General features: G+C 42.8%; 1 protein-coding gene across 1 annotated transcript in view; it reads right to left on the bottom strand.

Annotated features, from left to right (window-relative positions):
- The window catches only part of TENM2 (teneurin transmembrane protein 2), a 1,153,031-nt gene that overhangs the window by 174,795 nt on the left and 953,130 nt on the right, over positions 1 to 25,106 (bottom strand). Inside the window, 2 exon segments of the mRNA XM_039247655.1 lie at positions 11,213 to 11,314; positions 18,155 to 18,350. Coding sequence (XP_039103586.1) covers positions 11,213 to 11,314; positions 18,155 to 18,350 — 298 coding nt within the window.

The following is a 25,106-nucleotide window of genomic DNA, read 5'->3' as shown; positions in this document are numbered from 1 at the left end:
TTACAAATCAATAAAGAGACAAATGAATGAAAACCTGGCCAAAGAACATATAAACAGAAATGGAAATTGCCAATAAAAGTATGAGAAGACACATAGCTTCACTAGGAATTAATTAAGTATAGATAAAAATAATGAGGAGAAATAATCCTTGGCTTATCAGATGGGGGGGGACTTTAAAATACCACTAGTCCTTCTATAGCTGAAGAGAAATTGGTTCTGTCAAACACAGTTGGTAGGGGCGGAGATGCAAACTATCCTTCAGGGGCTGGGTATAATTTGCCACTGTCTGGATAGCTCCTTGGCTCACTGTACCCAACCAAGAAGCCTAGTGATCAGGGCCTCAGTTTTCCCTCCCTATTAAATGGGTAGGGCGATAAAGGACTGTTTGTGTAGGAAGAGTGAAGAGGTTGGAAAGTAGAAGGAACAATTACTGAAGTACAGATGCAAAGATCATCAGCCATTCTGATCACGATGGTCACTTCTGACCCAAACAGCAACCCCATCTTCCTGCCTAGAACACTCAGACACTAGTTGGTCTCAGTGAGGGCAAGATCCAGCAGGACCCCTGTGGAGAGAAAGAGAGCAGAGGGTGCTTCTGACAGACAGGGGCAGAGTGTCTGGCTCAGAGGGCCAAAGTTCAGGTGCACCAACTTCCTCATTTCTGTTCTGTCAAATGGCACATTAATAAGCAAGAGAGAGATTCAAGGAAGAATTTCCAGAAGGACAAAAAACTCATCAGGTGTGTCAGATCTCTGACATTCAGGAGCCATGTGGGGAAAGACGCACACGCTGACTTAAGCACGAAAGTATGGATGCTTTAATTAATCCGGGGTGAATTTAATTGCTTTAGTTAAGTGGAAATCGGGTTAAAAATGATGCAGAGCATGCTGGGGTGTGTTAAAAACATGACATATGAGTTGGATGAATCGATAAATTAAAAGTGCACAGATGTTTTAATTAAACCCAGGGAAGTTAACGAAGATCGCAAGAGACTTTTAAGCCTATGATTAATTCAATTCATTTAAAATACCTGTAGAGATATGGGGATGCCTCCATTTTGAGAGTTATAAAAGTTCTCAATCGGTAAGTGCTTAAGCCATTCTTAAAAAAAATCTAAGGTGTGTGTGTGTGTGTGTGTGTGTGTGTGTGACTGAACAACATTAATTACATAATGAATATTAATTTTTTCACAATACATGGTAAGCCTTTCTATAGCTCAAGTCCAGAAATGAAGTAGCTTTTCACGTACTGCAGTTCAAGAAAGGAGACAAGTCTGGAAATTATCAGCGTCTTGTTATCTACAAGCACTGAAGCTTTAGAAAGACCTAGGGGGTCTATTTATTCATTGCTGTCTCCCCAGCTGGTAGAGCAGTGCCAGGCTTAGGAGTCAGCCTGAATCTCCCTTCATTTTTACTCACTGTGTGACCGTGGACACTATTTTCAGCCTTGATTTCCTTATCTTTAAAATGGGACAAGAATTCAGGAGTACTTATCTCATTGTATTTAAGAGGATGAAATAATGCCTATAAAGTGTTATGTACAGGGCTTGGCACACAGTAAGAAATATGTAGATGTGATTTTGTTATCATTTTTATTAGGAGAAAAGCGTTCTGACCTCATCCCATCATAAAAGGACAAGTCACCCACCCCAGCCAACTCCCTCTCTAAACACTGATTTATTTACCAATACAGGTTTTCCTAAAACCATACTACTTTCCCAACTCTGTGTATCATATCAACAGCAAGCTCCTCCAGAGTTAGGCACTCTGCTTCTTAAAGGCTGCTTGGCAACTTATTTAGTCCCCTATAAAGGGGAAAAATGTTTTTAAGCTTCCAAAGTAATTTAGCTTGGAGAAGGGCTGATGGATTTAAATCCTGAGAAGTGACTTGTTTGGGAATGCAGCAAGCATGGGAAATGGGAAATGCCACTTTTGGAGGCTGCGGGCATGGACTCACTTGGGGCCACTAAATAATGGGCAGTGTCACTTGTACACTGTGGAGGCAAGGCTCTTCCATGTCTGCTCAGTAAGCTGGGAGTAGGCATGAAAGTGACCTTGCTGCTTCTGGGCGGAGTTCACATTGGACAGTCTCAGCAGGGTTCAAGGGCAACGTGATCTAGACTCAGACCTTAATGTGCACAAAAGTCTTTGGGGGATCCCATTAGAATACAGATTCTGATTCAAAGGGACTGGCATAGGGGCTGAGGGTTTGCATACTTCACAAATTCCCCAGGCTGTGGCTAGTACCCCAGACCTACTGACTGAATCAGACACTCTGGAGGGAGGTGAAGCTGTGTGTTAATAGGGGATTCTGATGAGTATAGTTTTAATGCCATACCTGGGCAAGAGCCTTAATTTCTCTGAGCCTCAGTTTCCTTAGCTGTGAAATAAGGATTATAGTGATGTATGCTGTAAAGATGAAATAAGATAATCATATAAACCCTTCACATAGTGTCTCAGCCACTTTCTGCCAAGTGTTTTCCAAGTGTATCTTGGAAAGCCACTTGTCCTGGGCACTTTCTGCAAGGGTGGGAGGACGGAGAGGTAGGATTCAGCCATCAAACTGCAATGGGCTATAGAATGGCTCCTACAGGCAGCCACCATGGCCTCTGGCCCTTCTGCATTAATGGAGATTGTGGGCGGCGCAGGGCGGGAAGAGAGGGAGGCAGGTGTGCAAGACAGAGGGTCTGAAGGAACAATGCATGGGGTGCATCTATGCTTGTTCTAGGGAGGACTGGTGGGGCCTGAATGTCTTTCACTGATACAAGCAAGGTCAGCTGAACAAGGGGGGAGGGGTTCTCTGTGCCAAAAAAGTTCTGAGGGAGGTGTTTCTGCGATGATGGGGAGGACCTTTCCACCAGCAGGGAGGGGATAAGAGGCTTGCCATTCCTCTCCTGAGTATAGAAGTCCACTGAGGGGAACAACTCATGGGGAGGTGGGAACGCAGTTATGAGGCAGAGCCCAGTCAGGAGGGAGGGTCGGACAGCCTGAACTGCATATGGGGCTTTGATGGTTGTCACTGCTCTCCATTCAGGGAGCCTTCCTGCCAAGCCTGTCTCTTATGTGGCCACTGGACTCAGCCAGACTCAGCCTCAAAATCTGGCCCTGCTATGTGACCTTGGGCAAATAGCTTACTTTCCTTAAGTCTGTGTTTCTCCTATAAAATAGATAATAACATTGGTTTCAAAGACTCATGAAGACAATGTTATCTAATATTCATGGAGCATTTGATACATGCCAAGCATGGCTCTACACACTTGACATGAATTTATGTTTTAGTCCTCACAGCAATGCAACAGGTAGTATTACAATTTACCTTCATGTTACAGATAAGAAAAACCAAGGCTCATGGAGGTTAAGTAATTTTTAAAAATGGGTACAGCTAACTGGAGGAGCATGGATTCAATACTGGCAAACTCAAACTCTATTGCTTTATGCTTAGTAACTGTGCTCTTCTGAGACAAGGCATGTAAACTGGAATCAATGTCAACTCTTTTTTTTTTTTTCTGTTTTTATTCCTCCTTCTTCCCTCCCACTCACCTTCCTTTCCTGCATTTAAATTTGTGCCTCAAATTTGGCTGATTTATCAACGCATGATTAATCTGATAAATCAGAACCTTGTTCTCCAGCACTCATTTGGGTCTTGCACATTTTCTGGCAATGTTTTCATCCTTAAAAGTCCTGTACCCTAAATTCAAGTTGCCAATCATTTATAGACCACACATGACTTCTAGGGTACCAACATAGGTGCAAGGAGGTTTAATAAAGAGGACTGCTAGACACCCCAGTCTCTCCTCCATGGACCAGGTGTCCCAAACAGCAGTGCTTTCAACAATGGCCAAATTAAGAGCCTAAATGTTCATCAAGTGATGAATGGATAAAGAAGATGTGGTTGATCTATGCAATGGAATACTACATGTCAATGAGAAAGAATGAAATCATGCTATTTGCAGCAAAATAGATGGAACTGGAAGGTATGCTGAGTGAAATAAGTCAGTCAGAGAAGGACAGACATCATATGTTTCAACTAAGTGAGAAACTGAACAGAAGACCATGGGAGAAGGGAAGGGGAAAAATTGTTATAAACAGAGAGAGGGAGGAAAACCACAAGAGACTCTTAAATACAGGTAACAAACTGAGGGTAGATTGGGAGGTAGGGGAGAGGGGAACATGGGTGATGGGCATTGAGGAGGACACTTGTTGGGATGAGCACTGGATGTTGTATGTAAGCCAATTTGACAATAAATTATGTTCATAAAAAGAGGACTGCTAGACACTTGTGATTCAGTAGGAGAAACCAATGTGATCACCCAGATGGAACATGGCCCAGCATGAAGGAAGGGTCACTGCCATGATGTTGCCAAGCCCTGTGTGACTGCAGGGTCCTATCTTGGGGTGTTTCATGGATGCGTTGACCTGGGTCCCATCTGGGGATGTTTTAGGAATGTGGTGACCTGCAAGCAGCAGTTTGATAGGAAAGGTCAGGATTGATGAGAGCCTTCCAGCTGAAGAAACAGCATGAGCCAAGAGGGAGAAGCGGGCCTATGATGCTCTATGAGTGACAAGTAGCTGGAACCTGCAGTGTATGGGCTTTAGTAGGAGATGGTGGTGCAAAAGCAGCATGAATCATGGGAGTCTTTGAATTCTAAGAATGTTCTTTGTTCTCAGAATATGGTCCCTGCCTGCCTGCATCAGAGCCTCCTGGGAGGCTTGTTTACAATGCACATGGCTGAGCCACAGCCCAGTCCTATGGATTCACAAATAGCTGGCATCGGGGGTGAGCCTGGAGTTATGCATTTGTAACAACTGCCCCACATAAGTGTCTTTAAACCAAAATTTGGTAGCCATTGTGGGAAGCAACTGGGAGCCACTGAAGGTGTTTAAGGACAGTAGTGACATGCTCCCAAGTGCTCTGGAGAATGTTGGAGGTTGTGAGTAGAGAGAAATGGCATCAGGGAGAGGTTGGCAGCCATATGAATAGGGTTGCGACTGTGAAGGTAGAGAGGAGAAATGAAGCAGATCATGTTAGAGGTTGATGAAACAGGAGTCAGCAAATGATGTGATGAAGGAGGCGATGGGCTGTCTCTGGTAGCTGGGAGAATGATTTAGACAACAGGCCCTGAAGTCAAATGGACTTTGTTTTGAATACTGGCTCAGCTACTTTCCACTTAGTAAACTCTTGTTTCTCTCCTATAAAGTTTTCTTGGATTCAAACTCAAATCCTAGGTATGCAACCACCACACAAACTGCTTGCAAAGTGCATCTTCCGTATGCCTCACATCTCCCGAGGTGAATTTCATGGTCTAGTGGTAAGAACCTGGATAAGACTGCCTGATTTGAATCCCAGCAATAACACTTCCTAGCTGAGTGATCTTCAGCAAGTGTCCTAACCTCTCTGTGCTTCATTTTCCTCACTTATAAAAGGGGATGGTAGTTGTATATAGAATAGGGCTATTGATGGTTAGGTGAGATAATTATGCAGTTGCTTAGTACAGTGGTTGGCGCACAGTGAGAACTCAATAAATGTGAGTGATGATGATGATGAGTTTGACTTCAGTGTTAGAGCTCAAGAGGGACTGGATAGTGGGTAGATTTGCCAGTTAACAGGAGAAAAATTGCAAGACCCCTGTTGTCTTTTTTCAAGGCTCCACAGAAGCTGGGTAGGAGCTGAAGCCAACCCCCAGAGAGAAGGCTTTATGTTCCTGTGGTTGTGGCATTTCTGGGCCTCCCCTGACAGCTGTTCAGCAGCAGGAGGTTTCATTTCTAATAGCTATTAAGTATGCATTACCTAACAAGTAAGGCTCTTGTGTTTTAAGTTTCTGCTGCAGGTTTGGGGCCTCAAGCTCAGAACCAAATAAGCCATCCGAGAAGACAGTGTCAAAAGAGAAGAACCAGAAGCCTTGGATGTCTTCTGAAATACAAGGCTATTTTACCAACAATCCAAGGAAGCATCTCAAGTCAGTGAAAGACTTTTAAATAGAAGTAAATAAAATAAAAAAGGAATCATAATTAAAAAGCATGTAAGCCGCAACAAATAGCATTCGAACAATGAGGAAGTCAATGAATGGGGGATGGTAATAATAAAAACCATAGACTTAACAATAATTTGAATGAGAAGCACACTTACATCTGGATGGGAGAGGTACCTGATGGAGAATGCGACAAAGTACCAGGAAAGAAATGCCATTTGTTTTCAAGCTCTGAGTCCAAACACATTGCTTATTATACTGCACAAGTAATGAAATTCTCTACCGAAAGACAGTTTTTAGTGTAGTTCCTTTATTAGAGTCTTTTTCCATGGAATTTCCTTCATGTTCCCTGATGCTAATTGGCTATTTTTAGATTCACATAGATTCATTTCTTCATAAACTATCATCTTAACAAGATCTATACCATTCAAAGTCCACATCACAGCATTTAAGACTCAACACTAACACTTCCCACTTGCCATCACATGCATCCAGCAGAATGGAAGCCTTCAGAAGGTAGGGCCATGGTGTGCTTGTTTGCCATCATATTTCTGGGGCTTAGTGCAGTACCTGAGCCATACAAGTCACAAAATAAGCATTTGTTGGATGCATAAATGAGTTCTGTCTCCTCAACTGACTTGGAACAATATGTTAGAACCCTTACACATTCTTCTGATGTGAGGGTCAGTTCCATTTTGACTTTTGAGCCCCTCAGGACCCCAGCAGGGTGGGGGCTGTACAACGAATGCTCTGAAAATTCACGCTGACTGATTCCTCCATTCACCACAAGGCTGTCTTCAGATGCCTGATGCAGACTGGCAGGTGTTTAAGAAGACAAGGAACTGCTGTCGGCACCACACATCTGAGGGCATGGGAGGCACAGTGTGAGGTCAAGAGAGTAATCCGTATTTCTGTCACTTGGACACATACCCAGCCACTTGGTTGTGATGGGAATCTCACTTGCTAACACAGCAAATTTCCCCCCCTGGCAGGAGGGCCTGAGTCTACCTGCCGCCTGCCGTGGCAGACACTGGCAGCACTGGAGGCATCCTGGGCACAGCTGTCAGAGAAGGACCAAAGGTGAATGCGGGTTTGTGTTGAGAGGGAACTTGGGACTTGGGTCTTCCTAAGGCTTTTATGAAGAAGGAAGAGAAATGATCATGGGCCACAGCTGGGAGGTGGCGGGGCCATTCTGGCTGGCAGGGCCAGCTGACTTTCCTTTCTACGCGTGCCAGCATGATTACCTCACCCTGTCTGCTCCACTTACTTTATGCTAACACTTAGGAGCTTCTGGGGCTCAGAAGTTGTCTGTGAGTGGCAATCTGCCATAACTACTGATGAACTGTGCAGGACCACCTCACGGTGTCTCTGCCACAGCGGTGCTGGGGGAAGGGAGGTACATGTGCACACAGAGACTCACACTCGCACACAACCACATTCTAACTTTTCTTTTATTAAAAATCAGAGGTGTATCCTTGATAAGATTCACTGAGGAGGGCACAGCATTTGGCTAAAACTGTGCAGTTTCAACCTAATCTCGAGAAAACATCGGACAAACCCACACTGAGGGACATACTAAAATATACCTGACTGGTACTCTTCAAAACGGTCAAAGTCATGAAGCACAAGGCAAAGACTGAGGACTCTTCACAAATTGGAGGGGACATAGGAGACATGACAGCTAAATACAACGTGGGATCAGGACCAGAAAAGGAAGGGCAAAATTGGGGGGAAAAAAAAAAAAAGTCTGTAAATCAGTTAATAGCATTGCTTCAGTGTTAATTTCCTGGTTTCAATAATTGAACCATTATAATTTAAAATGTTGACATTAGGTGAACTCTGCACAGGAACTCTGTACTATTTTTGCAATTTGTCTGCAAGTCGGAAGGGATTTCAATATAAAAAAAATTTCAAACATGGGGGGGTAGTTAAAATAGGATTTATCTCATATTGATATGAGAAAGGATAAAGTGGTATGTTTTAAGTACTTCATACAATGCCTTCTACATATTTAATACTTAATAACTATTTGTTATTATTTAAAAACAATTTGAAGTGGAGACTTAACTCAGGTGCTAATCATTACATTTAATCACTTGAAGCTCTTACAGTTAAATCTGAGTGTCTATTTTTGCTGGTTTCTCACTTCATCACACAGGTTACGATTTTTGTTCGCTAACTTAATCACACAGCTAAGAATTTTTGTTACTCTGATGAGCCGATATTTATAAAATGAAATGTTAAAGAGTTGAATCTCTCTAGAAGCCAGGCTGGTGTGCATGGGCTCAGGTCCATGTTTGTGATTCTTGAAGTGCAATAAGTGTGTGAGAAGATGACTTAGCTTGAATGCTGATGACCGTGAAAATATTCCTCTCTCAATAGGGTCAGAGGTGGTACTGACATATCCTCTTTATTGCAGTTGATAACTTTTCTCTTTTAAAATTTTGGATTTTGACATTGTTCCTTTCAGGATAAATTCATTAATGTAAATGTAATGAGCTGACTTAGAGAAATATGTTAAGTAAATAATAATATAGATGGTTCATGAATTCATGATTTTGAAAATCATAAAGGTGGTACATGAAAGAGCAAAGTTTGGGGAAAAAAGGGCTTAGAATATTTCCCAATATTGTTAATGAAGTAGCTTAACCTGTGTCCATTTCAAAAATACTAAGGAAGAAATATATTTAGGGCAAAGAGGTTGAAGTTTACTCATAATACTCTTTAGCCAACTTTGCCAAGAATAAATAGGGAAACAAGGAAAAACCGTTTTATTCTTCAAATATTCAATTTTTCCCACTGTAGGCATCAAGAGCTAAATTAAAATATACAACAAGTTCAAAGGCTGATTACAGGAATAGCTCCCGAGTATGCAGGAGTAACTACTCTTAACAGCCGCTCAATATTTGTTTCACAAGGATCAATTATATACCATGGCTAATACACACTTGGAGAGTGCGCCCAGCCACAGTGCAGGTGGTGAATGCAAAACTCACACCGAGAGTCCTTTTAAGCAGCTAAATGCACACACCATTACAGATCCATAATGCAGAATGGACGCCCATCTGCAAATGGATTTAGAGCGAGGAGTTCTTAAATGGCTGAGGTACTTAGGCCTGAAAGGGCAGTTACTGGATGTGCTGCCAGAGCACACATGGTTTTTAGGATTAATAATACATCGGTGTGTGTCAGTGTTAATATACATTTACAGCTCACAGGCCATGCAGCGGAGGGCTGAGCCCATTTGCAGCCACATATGAAAGGACTGTTCTATTCTTCCTCTCATTAATGTCTTCACTCCTAGGAAAATTAGATTATGAAAGAAAGGCCATTCAAGCAGTATTGAGGTTTTCCCTCCTTTATAGCATTCACAAGGAAAAGTGGCCGGTACAGTGAAGCTCTGTGTCATTCATTCTTCCCCCTTCATGGTGCCTCAGAACCTAGCTGAGCAAAGCACTCAAGTGTCCACGGTCTACTTGGTGATGTGTCCGCATGCCACTGGATACAGGCTTCTTGCTGTGCTTTCCTTTGGTATCTGACAAGTTTACTAAAACTTTCATATTACTTAATGATAGAGGATATGTCTGTAGTTGGTATCATTTAGGGATTGGTCTCATGCATGTGCAACCAAATCCAGAACTTCAAGTTCAAGGAAGTCCCCTTTGCTTATCACTCAGCACTCAGAAAACTGGGAATCACAAATATTTCAGCTATTGTGAATATCTGAAATGCAATTTTCTCCAGCAATTGTGGGGAGAATGGGAAAAAGGAGTGGCTCTAGTTAGCATTTACAGAGTAGCTTTATTAATAAGTGTCTCTCTCTCAGCACATCAAGGCATGATGATGGCTTTTTAATGAAGGGCACATAAAAATGATGAAAAGATTGTTTAAATATATAAATAAATATAATGTGATATACATAAATTAAAAGTGGTAAACATAAACTCTTTGAGGGATCACAATATGTTCTGCTAAGAGCTTTGGGTGTGTTTGCCTCATACCATCCTCACAGTGAACTTGTGAAGGAACTCCCCACCTTTCCATAGGAGGAAACTGAGATTCAGAAATTTAGAAATGTTAGATTCAGAAATGTTAGGTCACTTGCTCAAAGTCACAGAGACACTCAGTGGCAGGGTGGAGATTCAACCCAGAAATGCCTGACTCCTCAGCAAGGGCTCTGAAACTCTTCCTCATTCCTTTCCATACTGGGATATGACCTGCTGGTGGGTGAGGAATCAGTGCAGTGTTTTCTTTAAGTTTATTTATTTTGAGAGAGAGAGACAGAGACAGACAGACAGACTGACAGAATGAGCAAAGGAGAGACAGAGAGAAAGGGTGAGGGAGAATCCCAAGCAGGCTCCACGCTAAGAGCGTGGGGCTTGATACCACAAAGTGTGAGATCATGTCCTGTGCTGAAATCAAGAGTGGGATGCTGAGCCCTCAAGATGCCCCAATCAGAGTAGTTGGTTTTAACGGGTGTTTTTAGATGAAATAGAAAGGAATCATGGAGCAAAGATAAGTGTAGTTTTGTGAAAGTTTAATTTTAATTTTATAGTTGTATCTACCTAGAATATACATATGTGTATGTGAGTGTGCACACCATATCTAAAAAGGGTGAGAAGCTCTGCTTTCTCTTACACTTGCCTCTGACAGAGCCACTTGAAGGTTATGCTCAAGGTCTTTTGCAGGCTAGGTATGCAGCCCCTAAGTCCCCTGTTTTTGTGAGAGTAATTTTCTCTTATATTACCTTTCCCCCAAGAATCCCAGGGCCCCAGCAATTCTGTGCAAAGGAGTGTAGATAAATTAATAATACAATTTAAAACCGATTCCACCAAGATAAATAGCGCTTCCTAGATTGAGAGCGTAGCTGGCCAGAATGAATGAAATTTACTAACCCTGAGATGCTTAATCTTCCATTACATAGAAGTTAATGATTATAAGAAAGGAGTGATGGTAATTCACTTTTGCTTTTACAGGAAATCCAACCATCTAATTTTTAGCAAATCTTTCTTAGCACACCTCGATGCCAAGGATAACCTCCCTGCTCTTATAGATATATTGGCCAATTGTCATATATTAAAACCTGCTCTTTGCTAAAGAGACAGGTCTTCTAGCATGCATGGGCTTACAAGTTGCCCCAGTGGAATTCTGAGGGGGGGTTCTTCTTTGTTGCCCCTTCATTCACACTTTCAAAGAAGCCTAAGTCTTGTTATCCAACCATACCAGGGAAGTAGTGGCAAGTACCTTTAGCACAGTCTGCTCCTAGAAATCCTGGGAAGCAGTGACACAGCCCGGACACACATTCGCCATTCCCATGGCAGTTACGTGGACAATCTTGCACTGAATCTGAAAAAGAGAGAAACTTAGCAACTATCATTTCCCCTGCCTGCTGATGAAGCAATTTGGTAATTAACCACCCACCATTTTTGAAGACCAGTGGTAGTAACCTCAAGTGCCCACAGGCTACTGGTAGCGAGTGTGAGTGAGTGCAAGGAATGGAAATTAAAGGGATGAGGGCAATGTGAACAATGCATGGAAGTAGCCACTGCTCTCTATCTCACTAACATCCAGGCAGGAATGTAGGGTTAGTATTGCTGCAACATCTGCTTTTTCAAAAGAAATAACTTATTTGGATTTCAAATCTGAAGTTTCCCACGTCTGAATGTTGACAGGTTTAAAGCATTATGAATGCTGTCCCCTTCCCTTCCCTGGCCCTCCTCTTTTCAGACTATCAATCTGAGATATGGTCTGATGTGTGGGACATCAGCCTTTAGTCTCAGGTACAGGGGAGGAGTCTCCAAATGACAGTGATTGTTCCTGATCCCAGGTTTGTAAAGAAATCTCTTGCTTTAAGGAAACAAAAATCCAAATGTGTAAGACTGACCAATTAGGCATGATTTTGGATGCATTAAGCAGTAGGTTTTAGGTCATATAAAAGTCCTTTTATGCCTACCTTTTGCAGATCTTGTTTTTCATGAAAATCAATTAGTTCCCATTTGTTCTAACCAGCAGAGCTGTCTTGCTTCGTGATTTACCTTTCTATGTGTGCTCTCAAGTCATAATTTCAAAGGGATCATTTTGGAACTTTTTCATGTTGATTTGGGTGTACACAGATGAAGACATGCTCTTAAAATTATCATTATTATCATCCTCATTTTTTTTGCCTTAAATTAAAATAAACACATTTATTCTTTCAGGTGTCAAATTACTAAGATGATGAAAAGAAAAACACAAGCTATCATGGCCAGAGTGTGACCTTTACCAAACCCTTGGGGGGTCTGGGTCACTGACTTGGTGGATGCTGCATGAAAGTCAGCTGGTTCTGAATGGAGTAACCTGAGAGCGGTAAGGAAGGTTTTTCCTTTAAACCAAAATTTCCAATTACTTCCACTTTGGACTGAAAATCAAAACTGTGCATACTACTTTCTTTCTAGTGTTTCCCTTCCTAGTTCTCTTCTTCCAGAACCAAGCTGCAGTTGGTTTCTGGCACTCTGAGGAGAACCAAGTGAGTATAGTTGCTTTTCTGAAATCAGGTAAAAGACTACAGACTCCATCAAACCAATTTCTTGAATGTTTATCAATTAGCACTTCAAGCTGAAACTCTTTGAGGTTGGCTCCATGGGTGGGCTGAGAAATATCCAGGTGGCTACTGATTTCCACTAATTCATCAGGTATGCATTCATTCAAGAAGGTTTAGGTTGAATCATGAAGTAGTTGCTTCTGCAGGTCAAAAATCAGTAATTTCACATGGTTTGGGGAGATAATTCTCCATGTCTCCAATTCTCCATACGTATTTCTGAATGTCTTGTGAGCTGAGACACTGACTGCCTTAGTTCTGGACTATCTTTTCAAGGTTGTCTGCACAGTGAACTGCTTTGGAGGACCGGTATAGTGTCTGTCTCCAGAGCAAAGGGCAGGTTTTCTTACTGTCCAGGATAGTAAAGATAATATTTCCCTCTAGAGCAAAGAACGAGAAGGCCCAGAGCCCATTTGGAGAGACTCGGACATAATAAACTCAAGATTTCTTTTCTATGATGCAACGTATTACATGTGCAGGTATCATGTGACCCTGTTCATGTAACCCTGTGGGAACTAGGGCTTGGAGGACTGGCACATATACTAATATCTGGATATTGCATTGCTCTGAGTAATAAAGGCCCTTGTCTCTGACCCAAGAGTTTCATGTCTTCTGATAATATCTATGAAATTGTGGCAGGCTAACAGGTTAGCTTACAATTAGGGTGAGCTCTCAGACCTGTAATAATTCTTAACATATGGTTCACTTTATTAACTAAACACTTATTATATGTGAGGCACTGTAAAAGACATTGGTGAATACAAGGATGAATAAGACAGGGAAGGTCCCTGCCCTAATGTAACTTCTACTGTCATGGAGAATACAGCCCTCCCTTCTGCCACCAATATATCAATGAATAAAACAAGTAAAAGTTGTGATAAGCACTTTGAATAGAATAGGATACATTGAAAGGGAGTAGCAGGAGGAAGCTACTCAGGGAGGAAGACCAGAAAGGGCCTCTCCATTCTATGCAGGTGATATTTAACGCTGAGCTGGGATAGGCAAGTGAAGAGCTAAGAAAAGAGTATTTTAGGCAGTAGGAATAGCTTATGTAAAGTCCCTGAGGTGGAAAATAGCAGAACTGATCCAATGTGGCTGGAGGGTAGCGAAAAGGAATAGAGTGATATGAAATGAGTTTGGAGAGATCCAGGCAGGGGTCAGATCATCTGGGGTCCTGTAGGTCATGCAGATGAGTTGGATTCTTTTCTGTGACTGATGGGAACAAGCAGTCTTCAACATAGAAATGGCACTGTCCACTTTGCATTTTAAGTGGCGTAGTGCGGACATTTTAAGTGTCCACTTTGCATCTACAGTTATGTAGAGATTGCTTCTCCCTCGACCAGCATCCAGGTCTGAGAATGGTTTGGTGCAAACTGACCCTGCTGAGGAGCACCTGGGTGGCTCAGTCGGTGAGTGTCTGACTTCAGCTCAGGTCATGATCTCATGGTTTATGGGTTCAAGCCCCACATTGGGCCCTGTGATGACAACTCAGAACCTGGAGCCTGCTTCAGATTTTGTGTCTCCCTCTCTCTCTGCCCCTCCCCTGTTCACACTTTGTCTCTCTCTCTCTCTCTCTCAAAAATAAATAAACCTTAAAAAATTTAAAAAAATCACAATATCCCTAACACTGTTGAGCTCAAAGCACCCTGTTTCAAAATGTACCATCTTTAGGCAGCAGAGGTTGAGGGAGGTTTTTGTCACTGGAGTCCCATGGAAAAGGACCAAGCTCTTTGCTGGGCTGGAGTGCCTCTCTTGCCCTTTAGCTGAAGTATTTATCCTTAATGTCAGTTTATAAAATATTTAGCTCCTAGGCATCTTCCTTCCCTACCTTCTCTCAATCAAGAAGGGTTTTGTATCCCTTTCTCTATGTTCCTGTAATTCCTACTATCAGCCTTTCATGTGTCTGTATTCTCTTATCAGGCTCCATGAGGAACAGACCTGATATTCACTGGGTATTCACTGAGGTATTCTTAATGCTTGGTATACAACAGGTCCTTGGTCAACACCTTGTCACCTTGTCAAACACCTTGTCAAAGTGTATTCACACACGTGTGTGTGCATGTGTGTGTGTAGAAGGGTAGAAGAATCCAATATAAGCAAAAGCTGTAATGATGAGTATTTTTCATTGCATTTTCTCAGCATTTCTACAGTTTTGGAAAGAGCAACCACATGGTGCTGCTGAATTATAAAGGGAACCCACACTTTTAGTTCCTCTTTTGCAACACTGGATCAAATAGTACGGATGTGATATTATCAGTTTTCCTTTCTGTCAGCCTGGCTTGAATTTTCTTGAGGAAACAATGGCAGGTGCTGAGAGGAAGCCCAGGAAATGGGGTTTTTACACACGCAGAGGGCGGTCTCTAGTAAATCTGCACCGCACTTTGAGTATGCCACTCTGTTGTCCCCTGAGATTAAACTCATTTCTGAAAGCAGCCTGCTTCTTTCCAAAACACATCAAAAGACTTCCGTGAGTCAAAGGTATATTTAGTGTGATCGCTGGTTGACACCCGTCTAACATTTTTTCTTCTGTTTCATATCGCAGGGGCTTTCAGTGCTCCTGGCTGTTCTTGATGGAGAACGTTCTGATAATAGATATGTGTGGGAAAATCTCTGAACCAAAGAAAACACTGTTCTTTTCCCTGCATTTCAGGCCAATTACTATCATTGCTCTATCAAGATGTCTGCCCAATTATTAGGCTGATTACCTTTGACTTTCTCTTCGAGCTCCAGTCCAGACAAGAGAAATTCTCTGGGGAGAACTGCTATTCCCATCTCTGACAGGCGAATGAGGGTAATGGCCTGGGGGAAGGGTATCTCACTACCACAACGTCTGTGTCTATGTGGATAAAGGAGATGGAAGGCAGAAGCCATTATTAGATAATCTGACCCCCAGAAAACTTGCTGTGCAGCAGGAAAGGGATTTATTTGGCTGGAATCCAAAGCAATCCAGTGGTTAAGAGCATAGGCTCTGGGGAGTTTGGATGCTGACTCCACCCTGGATTTGTGTGTACAACCTTGGGCAAGTTGTTTAACTTTTCTCAGTGGTCGCTTTTCTGCTAGAAGATAGAACGCTGGAGGTACCTACCTCACATGACTACTCTATGGGTTGACTGGCCTAGTACTCCCAGAGGGACTGATCCAGAGGTGAGCAAATTGTCAGCACCCCATAAATGTGTATTTGTTTTTGTTATTAACCATTCAGTGAGTCCTTGTAGGTGCCAACTAAGCCAGCTGCTGTTTATGGCATGTGGTTTTATGATTGTGCTAAGCCTTTCGAGTTTAAATACAAGGTGACACAAAGGGTATGATTTCTCATATTCTTTCTTTTTTCTCTTGTGGGAGTGAGTGGGGGAGGGGCAGAGAGAGAGAATCCCAATCAGGCTCTGCACTGTCAGCACAAAGCCGATGTGGGGCTTGAACCCATGAACCATGAGATCATGAACCTGAGCCAAAGTTGGATGTTCAACCAACCAAGCCACCCAGGCGTCCCCCTCATCATGTTCTTAAACTTAAGACTGTTCTTTTTTCTTTTTTTAAAATATTTTTATTTATTTCTAGGAGAGAGAGAGACAGCTGAGCAGGGGAGGGTCAGAGAGAGAGGGAGACACAGACTCTGAAATAGGCTCCAGGCTCTGAGCTGGCAGTCAGCACAGAGCCCGACGTGGGGCTCGAACCCACGAACCACGAGATCATGACCTAAGCGAAAGTCGGACGCTTAACTGACTAAGCCACCCAGGTGCCCCAAGATTGTTCTTAATCTCAACATCTCAAACTACTTTTTTCCTCCTGTGAGCTGGTTTTTATCAAACTTTTCACTTCTCCTCATCCCCCATTGGTATGTAATCTGATTCTGGAAATTTTCTGTCACTGTGGAAGACATTTTCCAGTGGCTTCCATTATACAAAGTTTATGACATTAGTTTAGAGCAGGGGTTGGCAAACTTTTTCTGTAAAGGGACAGAAAGTAAATATTTAGGTTTTGTCAGCCAAACTGTCTCTGTTGCTACTACTCAACTCTGTTGTTTTAGCTGCCAGAGACAATATGTCAACAGATGAACATGGCTGTGCTCCAGAAAAAACTTTATTTATAAAAGCAGGCAGTGGGCCAGACTCAGTCCATAGGCTACAGTGTGCCAACCCCTGCTTTAGACCATTTGGCTAGTCCTGATAGGGCAATTTTTCCTTAGCAGAGGGAATAAGGTTTAACTTTGATGCTACAGTCAATACCAAATCCTGATTTTATACCATTTGGAAGTTGTGGCTATTGATAACAAATTGCCACCTACATTCTCAGTTGGCTTACATAGATCTTTCAAGAATTAAGGAACCCCTCAGAGAAATCCATGTGGCCAATAAAGAAGTTCTGAAAATGAAGTCACTAGAAAAACAGTTGTACAAGATAGGCTCCAAAAAATCCATCAGCTCTTATTTGGGGGACTACTAGCTCCATTGTAGGCACAGTCCATATGTAAAGTCACATCATCCTTCCCTTCATGGACATAGTTACTATGTTTTCACAAATGAAACTGAAGGTCTGGGATGTAAGTGACTTTCCCAGTTAGGAGATGAAAAGCAAAACTGGGATTAAGCCCTCTATCACCAAGTCTTTCCTCATGACACTACTTTATTGAGGCACCTCCAGTGAAACTCAACATCCACAAATAAGCACATTGGAAAGAACATGCAGAAAGACCAAGGAGCCTATGCCTTTTCTACCATGTCTATATCCTGGGGACCTGAAGGGACTCAGTTTTCTGAGCCTCAGTGTATTCCTCTGTGAAACACCGCCCCAGTTCATAAATGTTCTACCCAGGATCTGTTATCTTCATCAGGATAAAAACCTAATGACAAAATAGATTTAATGAAAATATCTGTAGCTTATATAATTGTTAAAATTCTTAAGGTTTGCTTTAGAAAACATCTTCTCAAACTAATCACCCATTCAGAGATTTGTAAGCACATATAAGAGGACATTTTGAATAAAACCATAGCTTCTCCTTTGAAAGCTAATAAAACATAGGGCTAAAACATGCCAAAAGTGACCAGTGCTTAATTAAAGCATTTTGAGATTTACCTACTTGGGAACAAAGATATGATTTTTTTTTCCTTATGTCTATATCCTTTTCTTGATTTATTTTTATGTTTTTTTAAAAAGGACTTTTTATTTTGAGCTTTCCTGGATTTTAAAGAGAAATTCTGAGCTGATGTGAATGGTCTATATTTATTGGAATCCCTAGTGCATGTTTAGAGATTTATGTACTTTATGTTATTTGATCCTCACAAGAGCCTTATGCCATGGGTCCTAGTTCTATCTCACCACAAGGTAAGTGAAGCATGCAAAAGTCCAATGATTTATGTAGGTTGTATGGCCAGGACTTGAATCAGCCTGTCCAACCCAAGCTCTTTACCACAACAGGATCCTGTAGACAGCCTTCCTATTTTAATCAGGGCTAGTTTTAGGTGGAAGATACTCTGAGGCCTAAGTAAGGGATTCTGCTTTGGTTTCCAATACAGTCGAAACTACATTGGAAGATGCGCCTTCTACAGAGAAATCCAGAATGTTTCCGTTCTTCCCTTGGTGGCATATCACCTCAGAGACCCCATACCTACCTAAGACAACAGTGTTGAAGGAAACCATCTCTTTGTCTTTGCCATCATTGTAGAAGGCCAGGTGCCACAGGCCCACATCCAGGTACTGTACAAACACGGCTTCATTTTGAACCAGGGTCTGTATGCTCCGGCGTTCCCTGGGTGACTCTACCACACTCCACTTCTCCTTCCCATCCAGACGCTCCATGAAGTCATACTAGGGAAAGAAGAAAGAGTGACGTGTGTGAAAGAGGTTACAGTCCTGGCCCCATGATTAGTACCTTCCCCTCCCACCCCATTAGTTAACTGAGGAATACATTTGAGCACATTTTACTACGAGTTCATCCAGTAAAAGAAGAATCACAAAAGTTGTAATAATAAGCCACCAATAATTATGCTCATAATTATCATTAATAGTTTTATTTATTTATATAGGCTACAATCCCTTTTCTGCAGTTTGAAATCCAAAAAGCTTTAAAGCTCAAACTTTGATCATTCTTTATGTACATTCTCATGCATGTGAGAGAGAGAGAGAGAGAGAGAGAGAGAGATTGACTGATTATTGGTATAGTCACTACTAGGGTATATAATACCTAGTATGTGCCAAGTATAACTTTTTTGTAATTCTCCAAATTCCGGCTTTCAAAAATCATTTGGCTCCCCAAGAGTTTCAGATGAGGAATTATAGACTCATGTTACCAGCTACAATTTACTGCTCATTTACCGAGGGGGAAGGTGGAATAGAAGATTAGTTAAGAATGAGGATTGTGTTCACTATATTGTATACCTGAAACTAATGTAACATTGTATGTCAACTATATTTTAATTAAAAAAAAAAAGAATGATGGTTGTGTAGCCAGACTATCTGGGAGAGACTCAGGCATTAGCTTCACCTATCTGTGCCTCAGTTTCCCCATATGCAAAACTGAAAATAATAGTATCTATTTTATAGATTGTTGTGAAGAATAAGATAATATTTAGAACAGTGCTTGAAGCAGAGCAAACACAAAATACATGTTAGCTAGCTATCATCATCATCATCGTCATCATCATCATCATTTCATTCATTCAATTCTTGCAAAAATCCTAAAGATAAGTACTAATTGTATCTTATTTTACAGATAAGAAAACTGAGGCTCAGAGAAGTCAAACAACTTGTCAAAAGTCACACAGCCACTAAGTGGCCAAGCAAAAACTTAGACCTAAATATCTCAGAGAAACCACCAATTAAATATTGTACTCGTTCAGTGGAAACTGGGCTCATAACTGGAAGTGATCGATTAGAAATAAAGTAGTCAGTGAAGGCTACTAAGATGAGGAGAAGGGGGGGGGCAAGTGTAACCCAAGAAAGCCCTGTCCTAGAGAATGGTGAAATCTTCTGGTGGGCAAGTTGGAGCCACTGATGATCCCTAAGCGGTGACTGATGCAATGGAAGGAATGTTTTCAGGAATTCATTTGCAGGCAGGATACAAAATGTTCTTGAGGGGGAATGAAATGAACCAGGAAGACCAGTTGGGAAATGATTGTAGAAATCCAAATATGATGTGACAGGAGTCTGGATTAAGACAGTCAATGAGAAGAGGAGATACCTTTGGAGGAATGTTTTTAAGAAAGAAGGGATCCCACTTGACCATGGGCTAGACAGGGAGGATGAAGGAAAAGGCAGAGAGGACACCAATGTCTCTTACTTGTTGACAATAAAATCAATAAGACCCCTGTAGAAATGGGCTAATCTGTGAACTCTTTTAAAATCACTGCACAGAAAAGTCAGTTGCTCTGTGACTTCCAGAAAACATTCAAAGTGCAAGTCTCTAGCAGATAAAAACCACCACTGTGGGATTAAGCTCTCTCTCACCACTTCCCCTCCATAAAAAGGATTTTATAGGTTACAGACATTTACTATAACCTCTTTCATGAACTTCATAGAATTAAAGTCCAGGAATCTATTAATGTGACTTCCCCATCATTAGAATTGCCAGTTTTTCCATCTAAAACGTTATCATTGAAAACAAAGGAGTCTTTAATTCTAAGTGCAAAGGCTTTACCATCAGACAAACTGGGGTTTGAATTCTGACTGCCTCTTGCTATTATTTGAAGTTGGATCAATCTACTTTTAGACTCTTCCTGGTTTGCATACTAGGGAATATTAATACTCACCTTTTGGAGATGTTATAAGGATGACATGACATAATGCTTAGGGCAGTGTCTGGAAGGTAATAACAATTTTACTAAGTACCTCATGACTATGAGATACTTAATGGTGAGTTGTAACTATCAAAGGAGTAGCTGGTTCCAGTTTTTCCATCTGGGGGTTAGATGGTCAATGCTTAGGAAGGGAAAATTTTCCCATCTCTCAGAAAACAAGTATAGATATTTAGCTTTCTTTCCTCTACCCCATATCCCATTGGTCACAACTGTCTTTATGGGATACAATAAATGATTTGAAGTGATACAACAAACCAATGCTGCTTTCGGAGACCTCTGTAACCAAAGCATTTGTTCCTTAGCAACCTCGTAAATGTCCAACTACCCAGACCCATGTCTACAAATTGCTGTCAGCCAGAGGAATGAGTGTAACTTCCTTGGTGCTGAGGTGAGAAGAATATACTTCATTTGGGGCCCATGATATCACCCCCATGAGGAAAAGTTTGAGCAAGGTGGTTACTTGTATGGAACCATTGCTCATTATTAATTTGGACATTAGTCATCTCTCGCTGAACTGGCTGGCTGGCCAAGAGCACCAAAGTGGCTTAGGACCAGCAGCGGTACTAGCTGTCCAACCAATCAAATTGCTCTGGGAAAAGGTATCTACCAGAGCAGAGAGAGGCATCTATTTTGGCTGCCTTCTCTCAGTCACTCCAAAGAAGCTTGGAGGGCAGTTTTCATTTAAGGCAGAATCTGCAAGCCAGGGGCTGTAAACAGGGCACTGGGACATGTGGATGTGATATGATATAATGTCTGATGTGACTCAATCCTGAACCCTCTATTGTGCTTTGCTTTTTTCAAAGCACTCTTCAAGCTCTAAAATCATACAACTTGTTTTTATGTTTATTGTCTTTCTACTCAGGAGAATGTAAACTCCAGGAGGGTGGAGTAGGGGTGGGGGGTTTGTTTAACTGCCTGATGGAGAGATAGAGAGGACTTCTGAGCTTTAGACTACTTAGGGTTAGAATCCTAGCACTGCCACTTACTTGCTGTGACACTCACACATGTTATTTAAATTCTCTGTGCCTCAGTCTCCTTATCTTTAAAATGAGGACAGTAACTGTTTATATCAAAGCATTGTTGCAAGGATTAAGTGAACCAATTCATCTATGGTGTTTAGAACAGTACTTTGTATATGGTAGACATGCCCTAAAGGTTTCAGCTATCATTATCATGATTCACTACTCTATCTCATTGATCTCAAGCAGAGTCTGATCAGTAAATATTAAATGAATCAAATACTAAATTTGTAAATGAGTTACACTGTAAGCAACAAAATTGGAATGTATTCAAGGTTTTGTCTCTGATAATAATCACTTGCACTCCCTAATGTGCTGTCTGGAAGGAAAGAGGATGGGGTAGAGTTACAGACAGCAAGGCTGAGTTGTGGACCACCAAGCCCATGCATGTGATGGGAAGTTGTGGTGTTTGCACATTCCCATATATCAAGATTTGCAAGGTGACTGTATGAGGCCATCATGACTTCCCCTTCCCAAATTTCAGAGGGATGGTGTACAATGTCTGCTTTCCTCCTCAGGACTTTCCTGGTTCCCTCTCTTGTCTTGCCTTCCTACTTTGACACTGTTTCTTAGTGTCCACTGTGGTAGTGATTGCTGATCATGGTCTATATTGGGGTCTCACGCTTTTTCAGCCTCCTTGCTGCTGGGTGGGGAGCATGCGGTGATGTTCCAGTCAATGGAACATAGCTGTGGGATGAGCTCCACGTCCAGACTCTGCCATAAAACATCCTGTGCCACCTCCTACTAGCTCACTCTCTACCCCTATCTGCCTCTGGAGGGTGCCAGGTCACCCTTACAGCCCAGGATGGTGGAGCCACAAGACAGGAATGGCCTGGATCTGAGCATAAGCCCTTGGAGGAAGGCTGAAATTATGACATGAGCAAACAATAAACACTTATTAAACCAAGCCATTGAATTGTTGATGCTTCTTCGTTACTTCAGTAGCGCCTATCGTGGAGTGATGCTTCTCTTTATTCCCAGTTACTCCCCAAGATCAGGGTGGATTCCAGCATATTTGCCATGGAGTCAAGACCCAACCTATTATGTGTGGGATGTCTGTTTACCCTAGTTTTCCCAGGAGTGTCCTATTTGACACTGCTTGCTTCTTCTTTCACTCCAGAAAGTGCTCCAGTCTGGGATATATAGTCACCCTACTCACAGGTGAACAAGCACTAAGCAGCATCATGGAGCACCACTTATGGCTGCTGTAACTTTGGTAGGGGTTGGAGGCTGGTAACACAAGGTGGATCAATGCAGCCAAATGAAGAGACTGCCTTCTAGGGTGGGGAGTACATGAGCTCAGTGAGAAGCCGGTTTGCAGGGAGGCCATCTGGTCTAGGAGAGCCTCTGCTCTCTTGGATTCTTAGACTGCAGGCTGGCCAGCTTGCTTGGCAGCCTGGCTGACACTAGAAGGAGGCCATTTTCCAAAGGCAGAGGCCCTGGCCAGAGTGTCTTTTTCATATCCCAGCACTGGGGATTGATAACTTAGGCTTGGTACCAGGGACATCTGTCTCCTCTTTTCTAAGACCCCATCACGATCAATCCTGGATATAGGGATGCTCAGGAGATTGTGCTGTGCTTGGTTGACTAAGGGGTTGCTCCATAGCACATTCTATCTAATAGATCTGCAGAAGCCCTGGAAGAGATTAGGAGGCACATGACCAAATCCCGGTAGGAGGTGTATGTGTGCGTGGGCTGGCTTTGGGAAGAAGTCTGTCTCCCAAGGCAGCTTCTCTCTCTTGACTTGGCAATAAAGCCACCCACAGGGTGATAGCGCAACAGCCCAAAATAAACACCCCCACCACTCCCAGTTCTCTCTTTTTCCTTGGCCTTTGAAAAATAACCTACGTTGGCATGCAATGTGAGGGCTGTGGCTTTGAGTCATCAGTCATGCCAAGAGTGGCATGAAAATGCAACTTTTACGAGCACTTGAGAGGCAAAAAAATAAACCACAGCAAATATTTGACTGATCTAATTATAAATCTCCCCTACTTCTTGGCAGAGACCAAGGAGGAATGGTAATTAAGATAACTTAGTGGGTTTGCAAGAGGAGCTGCAGGAGAGAGCAAAGGGGGCGGGACCATTGAGCAGGACCTGTCACTCTCCCAGAAGGGAGAGTGTCCACAGGCAGGGAGTGTGTCGACAAGAGATGCTTCTGGAAGCTACACTGATACACACCTGCCAAAGAGGGTAAGGTTAAAGACGGACTCATTGCCCTTCAGGAAGATGTTATTACTGGGTCCAGGACCCTGAGAAGGGGGGAAATAACTTTATTGCCATTTGGAACGTCTGCTTGCTGAGGGTTGATGTGGACAGGAAAAGCAATAAATGTTGACATTTGCCACGGACGGCCTGCTGCTCCCTTGCTCCATGCTGGCAGCATCCCTGGCCTCCCAATATCTGATTTTGATGGTACCTCAGATGGCAGGGCACACTCAGCAGTTGGTAGGATGGCAGGGAAGCAGCACGTGCACGTGAGGGCTGCTTGAAGTCACATTACCACAGGGTCTCTGGTCGCATCCGGTGACGACTGGCAGCAATGGGTCACTCACGGGGACCTATTCATCTTCTGCCTCCAGCAAGGCCTTTGGCTGATTCCTCATTAAAGCTCAGCACAATTTCTTTTCTCTCCTTCAAAGTGGCTGAGTGCAGAGGGGTACATGGAACAATGACAGCAGCAGGGCCCTGCTCCAGTGGAGGCTGGCTTCCTTTAGTGTGGCCCCGCCTGTCTTGCTCAGGATGCCAGTCCACTTCCTACTTCCAGCATCTGAGTCAGTGAACCAGATGCCACTAGGCTCAGCTGTGTGCACTGCTGGGGCTGCTGGTCCACCCGCTATGAGAATTAGCTCCTAGGTTCTCTAGGGACACAGCACCTGGATCTGCTGACCATAAGTATGCATTGTGCAAGACTCCACGAGTCAGGATCAAGCAGACTAAAAGTAGAGAAGACCCAAGCACAGTTCTGTGAAATAAGGAGTGCAGGAGGATACACCTATGTGGGTGGAATCCTGATTCTTCTATCACAGGTCCTCCTACAGCAGTGGGGAAAGTAACCACCAAAAATAAGACTTATTATTTATCTGGGCACTTGCTATGTGCCAGGCATGATGGCAAGTGCTGACATATGTTATCTCATTTACCCTCCCAGAAACTTTATTTGCATCCCCACTTCTCAGGAGAGAGTAATGGCTGTTACATAAGTAAAGTAACACATCCAGTGCCACTGATGGTAGTTGGTGGCCAAGCACAGACTTGAACTTGGATTTGCCCGAGTCTTAACAACTACAGGAGGTCGCTTCAAGTTTTCCAAGAACCTGGCCTCCAGCATATCTTTAGTAAGTCTGCTAAAGATGCTGCTGAGCAGAGAAGGGAGTGGAAGGCAGAGCCCAGTGGTGCTAGGGCCAGACTTGGAAGCAGGTTGGACACCTGAGGGCAGGGAGATGCCCCACTGGAGCCAATGATCAACGGGGATAAAGGGTGTCAGGAAAAGTAGGGATGGCTTTGCTGGGTGTTAGCCTTCCCTGGTCTATAAACTCCCTTTGCCTACCTCCCAACTTCTCTGTCCCTGTAGTCCAGCCACAGTGTTCTCTGTTTCTGGGACATGCCAAACTCACCCCAGACTCGGGGCCTTTGGCAGGAGCTATTCCCTCTACCTTGCCTACTCTCCCTCCTGATTTCACACCTGCCCGCTTGTCAACCTGGCTTCAGCCTCAGCATGGCAACTTCAGCTTGGGCATCCCTGACCTCTC

This window comes from Hyaena hyaena, unplaced genomic scaffold (genome assembly GCF_003009895.1).
Source record: "Hyaena hyaena isolate Hyena2069 unplaced genomic scaffold, ASM300989v1 scaffold_300, whole genome shotgun sequence".
NCBI lineage: Eukaryota > Metazoa > Chordata > Mammalia > Carnivora > Hyaenidae > Hyaena > Hyaena hyaena.
This window is presented reverse-complemented; position numbering and strand designations above follow the sequence as displayed.